Consider the following 11,490-nt stretch of genomic DNA (forward strand, 5'->3'; position numbering starts at 1 on the left):
GATGGAGTCTCAATCAGTTCCTGATTTCTGATTATCTGGATGATGAGTAGCATGCTTCTAACAAATCTTTCTCTCTCCAGCCTCTTTCCCACTCTAACTGAAAACAGTGGGTTTTCCATCATCCCTTTCTTCAAAACTCTTAGTCTAAGTCATTTAATCCCTAACTCCTCAATCTGATATTCAAGTACTTCCACAATTTTAACACAATTCAACATGTATCGGCATCGGTCAGCATTATCTCCCACTGCTATTACAAGCATACTCTGTGCTTCAGCCATAGCAGTCTGCTTATTTTGCACGAAACACATGGCATGCTCCTGCACTTCCAAACTTTGGTTCACTCTTTTTTTAAATCCACCTGGATTATGTTTCCCCTCCATCTCTGCCATTCTAAACCCCACCCTCCCCTAATTTCACTTGCCACGATATCTTCACTAACCGTTTACCACATGTATTATAATTATTTGTGCAGCTATATTTCCACACTAGATTCTAAATTCTGCTAAAACGAAATACTGTACTGCCTTTTATGAGCCTTTCCATGTGCCAGCCATGTGCTAAGTGAGCTAAGCATCCATTATCTCATTTAATCCTCACATGGACATCTAGGTCAGGACTCTCCCATTTAACATTAAACAAACTGAGGCTCCGAGAGATTAGGTAGCTTGCAGCTTTCACGCAGCTAATGATGGTGGAATCAGATCCCTCCCTGAGGTTCACGCTTGTACTACTTAGGGTAGCCAGCACAGTATATTCACCAGCAAGACTGCACTCAACCTGTATGTGCCGGATCAGCATGTTTAAAACGGTGTGTGCAAGTAGACCAAGGGAGAGAGGGACTGCTGGGGCAGGAATTGACACAGCAATTAAAGGACGGCAGGCTTGGCGGTGATGTTTCCAAATTTCCACTGCTGGGTTATAGAGCTTTTGAAATAAGCGTTTAAAATACGTAGTTACTAAAAAGGATCACATCTACTCTTAGTCTAATTATTACATGTAGGTTAGTTTTTTCTCCCTGATTTTGTCATCATTCCCCGGGGATTGTTTCTGTTCTCTCGTGTTCCGAGAGCTTTCGGCGCATTGCTCAACACACGGTGTGCGTACTTGTTGATTTTAATGTATGTGCGTTTGCATATGTGCACAGCAACTGGGCAGAGGACGTGGGTGTGGGATGCACGGTGCATTCCTTCTTCTCATTCCTCTTCCTTTGAGCAGCTGCAGCCTGGATGTTTTCCCTTCGGGGAAGGGGGGAGGCAGAACCGCTGACCCTTTAACAAGTTGTCCCTCACAGAACAGGTGTCTCCCCCGACTCTCGGTGGAGAGGGATGTCTGGATACTCAGTGACATCAGTCATGAGCCAATGGGAAGTCGGGCTCCAGCCGCCGCGCCAATGGGCGGCCGGGGGCGGGCCGGGTTTCCTGCGCGCCGGGCTGGCGGGGCTGGTCCTGCGGCCGCGGCGGAGTCTCGGCGGCTCGCACTGCCCACCGCGGCTCCGGGGGTTCCAGGCGCGGTTCGCCAGCCCGCGCCGCTCCCGGCCCCCGGCTCGGGCGCCTCCCGCCGCGGCGCAGCTCCCTCGCCGGCCGAGCACCTGCGCGGCGCGGCTCATGCCCCCGGGCGCGGGGCGCACAGGCCGGTCGGCCGCCGCTGAAAGATAGGCCCCCGGGGGCGGCGGCGGCGGGGCCATGGCGCGGAGACCCGGGGCGCCGGCAGCCTCCGGGGAGGAGTTCTCCTTCGTTAGCCCGCTGGTGAAATACCTGCTCTTCTTCTTCAACATGCTCTTCTGGGTGAGTCTCGGGGTCGAGGGCGCTTGGGCGGCGGGGTGCCCCCGCGGAGCGGAGGGGCGGCTCGGGTTGCCCGTGCGCGGGATCCGCACTGCCGAGTTTTCTAGGCTGACGGCACTTTGGCGGAATTCATCCTGGGGAGGGGACGGCACCCGGGTGCCTCGTCTGCAGGGGGCGTTGGAGGGAGGAGGGTATGCCAGGGAATCAGTGAAGACTGATGGGTATTCTCCGGGCATGGGAGGAGGGTCTGTGCCAGGCTAGAAAGCTGGGTTTGAGAGAGCCTGTTGGCCCAAGGCAAACCCACTGGCACATTTATGATGGTGGTCGGGGGTGGGGGGTAACTTTCAGGCCTGGGGGTGGAGGCCCGGCTGGCAAAGAAAGAAGAGGAAGGAAAAACCCAAACCTCTCTCCCCACCACCTCAGAGAGGTTGGGTTATGGGCGTCATCTCTTCCTCTTGCAGGCCCCATCTACCCCCGCCTACGGCCCACTCCCCCAAAGTCTGGCCTCCAGGTTCAGATGCCTTTCCCATCCCAGCACTGCCCCAAACTTTGTCCCCCTTCCCACCAACCTTCTCAGGACCAGACTTCACCCCTGGAACCTGACAGTCACCAGCGTCTTTAAACAGGACCTCGTGTTGGGCTGGAAAGCCAGGGGTCCTTTCAGAATCTTCTGGTTGGAGTGGGGGAAGTGGAAAAAGTAATGGGTTGGGACTCTGGAGACCTGGATTCCTATCCCACTCTGCAATTCATTGTTGACTCGACCAATCTAAGCATGTATGTTCATGTCTGCAGGCCTTAACTCTCTCCCCCACAAATCCAACCCAATGTGATCAGGGGTGGCAGAAAGACTGCTGAAGCTGACAATTGAGCTGAACCAGATCATGCAATGCTAGCTCGACCCTGTTTTGTGGCCAGAGTCCTGGAGGTCCTAGGGTGTGAGAACATAGGGACGTCCTTCCCTCATTCACCTCCTTTTCTGGCTCCTACCACACCAGAGCTGCTGCTCCTGGAGCCCACCATCCTTGCCCACTTCAGAAGGAGACCTAAAGTTCAGACTTGCAGGAGGGAAGAACTGAGTCTAAAATATGTGAGCAGAGCAGACATCTAAGCCATTTGCTGGAAGGGTTTCACAAGGCCCGTGGGGTGAAGTGCAGACACAAAGCACATAAGTGCTGGCCTGTTGGGACAAATGAGAGAAACCTCAGAGGGTGGCGATGACAGCGCACTCAGCCATCATTCTCCTGGGAAAAATGAAACTTGGGCTCCTATCAAATGCTCAGTTTTAGAACTGGAAAAAAATTTTAGAGGACATCTTGTCCAGCATCTGCGTTTATGTACATAAAATGTAGAAAATGAAAGCACAGAGATGTTAAACCTTTTGTCCAAGGTCCAACAGCTGGTTAGCAGGCTTGGTCTGGTGACCTTTCTACTGAACCACAGTGCCTCTGGGGGAAGTCCTCGGCGCGGATGGCTGCTGCTGTGGCTGGGGTACTGGCGGTATTAGTAGTTTACCAGTCAACCCAAGTTCCCATGGTCTACGTTCTGCTGCAGCTGGAGGTTAGGGAAGAACACAAGAAAATCCCTTACCACTCTGCCAGTGCTGGGGGATGTTCTAAGGGACTCCCCACCTAGGGGCAAGCACCAGTCCTCTGTGCTCACTGAGTGTGAAAGGCCATTGACATTCCATCCTTGGAGGCAGCACTAGTATCTCAGGGACTTCAGGTCGTCACTCTGGCCTCCTTTATCTGCCAAGACTGTCTCCCTTGGAGCCATCGGCACCCCACCCTTGTCTGTGCTCACCAGTGACAACAGCTGGGTGCACCTGTTACACTTGTGTTCTGGTCATCTTTTTTTTCCAGCTTCCCTACCGCCTACCTCCACCCTACCCTCCTTTTAGCAGACAAATGTCTTGAGAGATCTCAGCCAGGAGAGAGTTTGTCTCCACAGACCCATTTACCTTGGTAAAAATGCTTCATTCAAGGTCACAAGACCTGGCTAGCCAAGCTAGCACCACCCCAAATTAGAATAGAACCCCTTCTTGGCCCTACAGTAGACTCATAAAAATCAGAGGCTCTAGAAATAGCACACTGAAGGACAAGAGGCCTTTTGGCACCAACTTACTGTGTGACCCTAAGCCAATGTATCCATCTCTCTGACCTTAATCTTTCTCCTCTAAAGAAGAAAAAATTTCTGCCTCAGTGAACTATTTAAAGATGAATGAATCATTTTGGGGACTGTTTTCTTTCTTTAAGACCTGGAGCTGGATCGAAGGATGACTCTCCCTGTGTCCTGGCTGCCCTTCCTAAGGAACAGTACTTTACTGGTGTTATTGAATGTCCCTTCTCCCCCAAACCCAGGTATATTCCATACAAGGGCCGCTGCACAGGTATATTCCATACAAGGGCCGCTGGGGAGAAAAGGCTGCTTCCCCAGATCAGGGGGCCATCTTTCTTCCTAGCCCCTCTACAGACACTGGTTCCCATGCTTTCTTTTTTGTAGACTTCCACCATCCTAATCAAGTTCCCCTTTTCTGCCTGGGAAGCACCTAGGGATGAGATGATGGTCAGCCCACACCCTTTGCGAGTAGAGTGCATGCTCTGGCCAGCTTCTGTAGTTGCAGTATGGCAGTGGTGTTTGTGTCTATGCCTGGAACCCACTAGGAAGGTGTCTGGCATCCTCTGGGCTCACACTCAGTGGTGCTGGTGGTGATGGTGGCCACCTCTGCTGTTGCTCTAGAAGCCCTGACTCTTGGGGCATTTGGAGTCTGACTCAGAAAGCTAATGGATTTTTGGGGACTGGGACCTGTTCGTACTGTTTGTGTTTCAAATCTCACTTCCCCTTTGACCTGGGAGTTCTGATTTTCTTCCCAGAATTGTGTTGCTGGGTTACTGACTGTTGGGATTCCGTGGCCGAGATGTTGTATTGTATCAGGTGATTACAGAGCTGCTGCCTCTCCTTACCTCCCTCTGCAGGACAGCTCTGTGCAGAGGGTGCCTGCTTTATCAGCTTGGCCATGTGTTGTCAGGAATATTTGGTGCCGTCCACCTCCTTCCTCACTGGTCCTTCTCCTGCTCAGGGCAGCAGTTGGCTGGCTTTTGAGTCAGGCAGAGCCCAGAAGCTCAGACCTCTAACCCCTGTGTCTCAGCCCAGGTTTCCTTGGCGGCCATGCCTTAGGGCTCCCATGGCACCTTCTGTATACTTCGATTGCCACATCCCTTACCTGTGCTGCAACTGTGTTCATTTCTCCATCTCCCTCTCTAGACTTTGGGCTCTCAAGGGTGGGCACACCCCTATTCACTTCTGGATTCCTGGTGCCCAGCTGTGTTTGGCAGAAATTGGGCACTTATTGAATGTTTATTGGATGGTGAGTAAGAGAGCAAACCCCATGGGATAAAGTCATGATGCCTGTCCTCCCTCCCTTATGGACACGGCCTGTCAGGGTGCGGCTCAACCTGGGGTCTTTGAGCATGCTTGGTGATGAGATACCTAACTGTGTTCTCCTCTGTGATGGGTCTGGTGGCCTGGCAACCCCTCCCTCAAGCCAGGTCAGAAACATGGCAGCCATCCCCTCCTCAGAGCCATGTATACTTACGTCTACAGTGCCTGGATTTTATCACTTCCACTGCTGTACATATGGACCCAGTCAAGGTCTTCCCTAGGCTGATCCAAGCCACTGGTGGGGCATCTTCAAGAAATCCACTCTCCCATCCAGGACTACTGTTTTGGAGTCCTTGGACACTCGGAATCACCCCAGACCACTCACAGCACCATCTCTTTTTGCCTGGCTCAAAACCACGAGGAAGTAACCACACGTCAAGCTAGGCAAAAACCTCTTCTAAGTGACAGAAGCCTTTTCTGACATCCAATCCCTTCTTCCCATCCAATTCCTTCCTCCTATACTTCCAAATATACTAGGAGGCAACCTTCCTCTCCCCTGTCTTCCCCATAGACTTGGCTGGCTTCAATAACTGAGGGTAGTTAGATGCTTTTTATAAAAACAACAAAAATTACAAAATATGGGAAATGAAGCTGAGAACCATCTGCTTTGCTATGCAGGTCACATGCACACCTCCTTAACTCCCCAGCAGTTCTGTTTGCCTCGTACCAAGTAGAAAACCATAGAGTTCAAGCAGCCTTTAAAAAGAAAAGAAAACACAGAGTGCCTGATAGATCTTGGTGGGATGCTAGTGCTGGGCCAGTCCCCTCAGGGCTGTGAGTTGGAATGTTTATTTACTGCGATCCCTTGCAGACCCCCCTTCCTCTTTCTTAACCTCCGAAGAACTAAGCCAGCCATGGCCTGAGGAAATGCCAAAGGCCTGGCCCCAGACTTTGGTGTGGAAGGAGCCCTGTGGACTTCTCCACTCCAGAGGAACAGTGCCTCCCAATCCAGAGGGAGAGTGCTGAGAGCCAGCCTCACATGGACAGCTGCCACCTCAGACACCCAGGATAGCAGCGCCATGGGGACCACAGAAAGACCATGGGCAGGGACAGAGGTAGCCCTGCTCTGAGACCAGCAGGCTGAAAGTTCCTTGATTTCATCCAGATATACGGGGAGGGAGGACTGAGAAACCAGAGGTAGAGACCACTGCCTTGCCCACTTCCCTCTGAGCAGAAACAGGGTTTTGATTGCCATACAGGGAACCACTCTACCTTCAGCTGTCCCCACCATCACCTTCAAAAGAGGAGGGAAAGAGATTCTACGGAGGATGCGTGGACCCTGAGACAGGGGGCTCCAGCGCTTCTTGTAGCCTGGACTTTGGGACTATGGAAGACAGACAAGGCTAGGGCTTCCCCTGGAGGCTGTGCCGGGGTGTTGGGGGGGGCTCCTGTGCCGGTGGGGGGGGCCAACATTGCGCCTTCCCTTTTCAGAGTGCTGTTCCAAAGACTTCCCTCTGAGCCACCTCCTGGGACCTGCTGGCACCCTGTCCCCCCACCCTCCACCCCCTGCCAGCTATCTTCCTTCCCCTGCCTGAGCCCCAGCCCGTTTGGAGATTATCAGTTACTCCCCAAAGGGAACCACAGGCAGCTGCTTCCCACCTCCCATGATGGCTGAGGTGAACACGCAAGATTCCAGGGGGCGCTGGAAGGCAGAGATAGGAAGGCAGCCAAGTGGCTGAGCTCATAAGGCTTTGGGTCATCAAGACCTAGGTTCCAGTCCCACTTCAGCCGTGCACTAGCCAAGTGAAGTGTGGAAAGTTACTGGAACTCTCTGAACAGCAGCTGTATAAAATGAGATCCTAACAACCTCTTGGGTTTGTGGTCAGAATTAAAGGAGACAGTGTTTAGCCCAGCACCTGGTCCTTAGCACTCAACAAAAGGTACTGCCACTACTGTCCCTGTAAATGCTCCTAGAAGTCACCTGCTGGGGGTGGATGTGGAGAGGAGGCTGAGTGCTCCTCCAGGGAGGAGTAAAGAGGGTAAGCAGACCAGGACTGAGCTAGGGAAGGGCCAGCCTTTGCTCAGCCCACTTTGCTCACATTCCCATCATAATGAATGAAGACAAAAAACAAAGGAAGAAAATTAAAGAGAAAAGAACAAAAGCTAAGCAGGAGACAATCGTTATTAGTGGCTTGATTTTTTTTACATTGTGGAGAAATTTCCTATCTATCCCAGGAACACAGCCCCACTGTTGTCTCCAGGCGCCTTCCCTAGCTCTGCTCCTCAAGGCTTGTCAAACCACCTCGGTCTTTTAAAATTTTTATTTATGTATTTATTTGTTCATTTGTTTGTGTAGAGACATGGTCTTGCTCTTTAACCCAGGCTGGAGTGCAGTGATGGGATCACAGCTTACTACAGCCTCAACTGCCTGGGCTCAAGCAATCCTCCTACTTCACCCTGTTGAGTAGCTCAGACTACTGGCATGCATCACCATGCCCAGCTAATTTTTTTTTTAAGAGACTGGTCTCACTATGTTGCCTAGGCTTGTCTTCAAATCCTGGCCTCAAGCTATCTTCCCCCTTCAGCCTCCCAAAGTGGTAGGATTGCAGGCGTGAGCCACCATGCCCTGCCCTACCTTGGTCTTAAATGTAATCCAGTAGAGATGGACTCTGGGAGCTTATTTGCCTGTAATTATTGGCCTTTGGGCATAAGAGCCAGGAGAACAACCTTTGTTCAGGAACTCAAGTTGAGGTCCCACAACCTTCCTCTCTTATTACTGATGGCCCTGAAGTACTGTCCTATGGGCTAGAATAAGGGTTTTTCCTCTTAATCATCAAATCATGACTCTTTTTTCCCAATTTGCAAGAAAAAAAGTCAAGATAAGAGAATTTTCTTCATTTTCTCCTCTCTCCATGAACATTAGTACCTGCAGCTGCTTATCTGCCTGCAGGTGCTAACAAAAGGCAAACGAAAGAGGACAAGTAGCAAATATTATGGAAAAGTAGGAAATAATTTATATAGAGTATTGCCTGTGTGTTTTATAAGACATGTGTCCAGCAGCCACTTCTCTTAGTAAAATTGTTCCTTTTTTTTGTAATAAAAATTAATAGATTTTGCCCCCTCGTGATACTGTGAGATGGACACAGCAGTATCTACATAATATTCCTGTCAAAAATGTATAACCTGAACCTAACTATGAGGAAATAACCAAATAAATCCAAATCGAGGGACATTCTGCAAAACAGTTGGCCAAGACACAAACAATGTCAGTGTTGGTTCAGTGTGGTGACTCACGCCTGTAATCCCAGCACTTTGGGAGGCCAAGGCAGGTGTATTACAAGGTCAACAGATCGAGACCATCTTGGCCAACATGGTGAAACCACGTCTGTACTAAAAATACAAAAAATTAGCTGGGCATGGAGGCGTTCACCTGTAATCCCACCTACTCAGGAGGCTGAGGTAGGAGAATCGCTTGAACCAGGAGGTGGAGGTTGCAATGAGCTGAGATGGCACCACTGCACTCCAGCCTGGTGACAGTGCGAAACTCCACCTAAAAAAAGAAAAAAAAATTAAACATAGAATTACCATATGACCCAGCAATTCCTAGGTATAGGAAACGTTGAAAACAGGTATTCACGCAAGACCTTGTACACAAGTGTTCACAGCACTACTATCCACAACAGCCCAAAGGTAGAAACAATGCAAAAATCCATCAATGGAGGGATGGATAAACAATTGTGTTATAGTCACACAACCAAGTATTATTCAGTGATAAAAGGAAATGGAGTTGGCCGGGTGCGGGGGCTCACGCCTGTAATCCCAGCACTTTGGGCGGATCAGCACTTTGAGGTCAGGAGTTCAAGACCAGCCTGGCCAACATGGTGAAACCACCCCTCTACTAAAAATACAAAAATTAGTCGGATGTGGTGGCAGGCACCTGTAATCACAGCTACTCGGGAGGCTGAGGCATAAGAATTGCATGAACCTGGGAAGTGGAAGTTGCAGTGAGCTGAGATCATACCACTGCACTCCAGCCTAGGCAGCAGAGTGAGACTCCGTCTCAAAAAACAAAACAAAACAAAACAAAAAAAACTGGAAATGAAGTTGTAACACATGCTACAACATGGATGAACCTTGAAAACATTCTGCTAAGTAAAAGAAGCCAGACACAGAGGGCCACATAGTATGTGATTCCAGTGACAGAAAATGTTCAGAATAGGCAAATCCATACAGACCGAAAGCAGATCTGTGGTTACCAGGAGCTGGGGGCGGTGGGAATGGGGAGTGACTGTTTTGTGGGTACAGGTTTCTATTTGGGGTGATGAAAAAGCACTGCACCCTGATTGTGGTGATGATTGCACAGCCATGTGAATGTACTGTGAAGGCCACTGAACTGTATACTATAAAATGGCTAAAATGGTGCATTTTGTGTCACATGTATTTTACCATAAATTTTAAAGTCAGTGTCCTAAAGACCAAAAACAAAGGAAGAAAATTAAAAAGAAAAGAATTAAAGCCAAGAGACTGTTCCAGGCTAAAGGAGATTTAATCTCTAAATGGGTGATCCTTGATTGGATCCTGGATAAGAAACAAAAAAACAAGGTTCTTTGTAAGGACATTTGGGGGATAATTGGGGAAACTTACAGATGGACTGTAAATTAGGTCACAGTAATAGTGTATTAAAGTTTTAAAAAGATGCCAGGCGCAGTGGCTCATGCTTGAAATCCCAGCACTTTGGGAGGCCATGGCGGGTGGATCACTTGAACCCAGGAGTTCGAGACCAGCATGGGCAATATGGTGAAACCCTGTCTCTACAAAAAAACTAAAAAATTAGCCCAGTATGGTGCCATGTGCCTGTAGTCCCAGCTACTCAGGAGGCTGAGGCAGGAGGATTGCTTGAGCCCAGGAGGTCAAGGCTACAGTGAGCCATGATTGTACCACTGGGTGACAGAGCAAGACCCTGCCTCAAAAAAAAAAAAAAAAAAAAAATAACATGGCAAAATCTGTAATGTACACCAACAGAGCACTGTGATTTCCCAGTGCTCTGTCACTTGAACAGTTTTAAGATTTACTACCTTAGCCAAGCATGGCGGCTCATGCCTATGATGAGGGGGTGGGTGTTAATAATCCCAGCACTTTGGGAGACCAATGTAGGAAGATCACTATAGGCCAGGAGTTCAAGATCAGCCTGGGCAACCTAGCAAGATCCTGTCTCTACAAAAACTTATAAAATTAGGTAAGCATGGTGACATGTGCCTATACTCAGGAGGCTGAGGCAGGAGAATCTCTTGAGCCCAAGAGGTCGAGGCTGCAATGAGATATGATTGTGCCACTGCCCTCCTGAGCAACACAAGAGTGAGACCTTGTCTGTTGGGGGGCTTGGGGGGAAGATCCACTGCCTTAAGTTTTGGTGTGATGGATGGGAAATCACTCAGATTATCTAAGTTTGTTCACTGTATGCAAGTGAACCCTATTTTATGAAAATCTGATACTAAAAAATGTGTAGGCTGGGCTTGGTGGTTCATGCCTGTGATTCCAGCACTTTGGGAGGCTGTGTTGGGTGGGTCACCTGAGGTCAGAAGTTCAAAACCAGCCTGGCCAACATGGTGAAACCCCATCTCTATTAAAAATACAAAATTAGCGGAGTATGGTGGCACATTGTAATCCCAGTCTCTTGGGAGGCTAAGGCAGGTGAATCGCTGAACCTGAGAGGCGGTGGTTGCAGTGAGCAGAGCTCATGCCATTCCACTCCAGCCTGGGCAACAAAAGCAAAACTCTGTATCTTTGTTTTTGTTTTATTTTTCTTTCTTTTTTTCCTTTGTCTTATTTCTCTCTTAATTTTCTTTGTTTTTGTTTTTCTTTTTTTATTTTGAAACTCCATCTCAAAATGTATGTGTGTGTGTGTGTATGTGTATATATATATATATATATATATATATATATATACATACTAACAAATTGGGTGGGAGGTTAATAGACTTTTTTAAGAACAGTTTTCTTCTAACAGAAAAATTAAGAAGATAGTACAGATATGGACATTTCTCCAAAAATAGAAATACTGGACAATCCGGCAATCCCACTACTGTTTATCCAAAGGAAAATAATCTGTTGAAGAGACATCTGCACTCCTATGTTACTTCAGCACTATTCACAATAGCCAAGAGATGGAATCACCTTAAGTGTCCATGTACAAATGAATGGATACAGAAAACAGCGTTCATAGGCCGGGCGCAGTGGCTCAAGCCTGTAATCCCAGCACTTTGGGAGGCCGAGGCGGGTGGATCACGATGTCAAGAGATCGAGACCATCCTGGTCAACATGGTGAAACCCC

General features: G+C 49.0%; 1 protein-coding gene across 2 annotated transcripts in view; it reads left to right on the forward strand.

Moving 5' to 3' along the window:
• The first annotated feature begins 1,418 nt into the window (after nucleotides 1-1,418).
• The window catches only part of TSPAN33 (tetraspanin 33), a 25,387-nt gene continuing 15,315 nt past the window's right edge, over nucleotides 1,419-11,490 (forward strand). Inside the window, exon 1 of one of the 2 annotated variants that reach the window (XM_017549539.2) lies at nucleotides 1,419-1,784. In XM_017549539.2, coding sequence (XP_017405028.1) covers nucleotides 1,683-1,784 — 102 coding nt within the window. In that variant the 5' untranslated portion in view covers nucleotides 1,419-1,682. The remainder of the gene's footprint in view (nucleotides 1,785-11,490) is intronic. The other variant, XM_017549540.2, reaches the window with a different exon arrangement.

This window comes from Cebus imitator, unplaced genomic scaffold, assembly GCF_001604975.1.
Source record: "Cebus imitator isolate Cc_AM_T3 unplaced genomic scaffold, Cebus_imitator-1.0 Scaffold219, whole genome shotgun sequence".
Classification (NCBI taxonomy): domain Eukaryota; kingdom Metazoa; phylum Chordata; class Mammalia; order Primates; family Cebidae; genus Cebus; species Cebus imitator.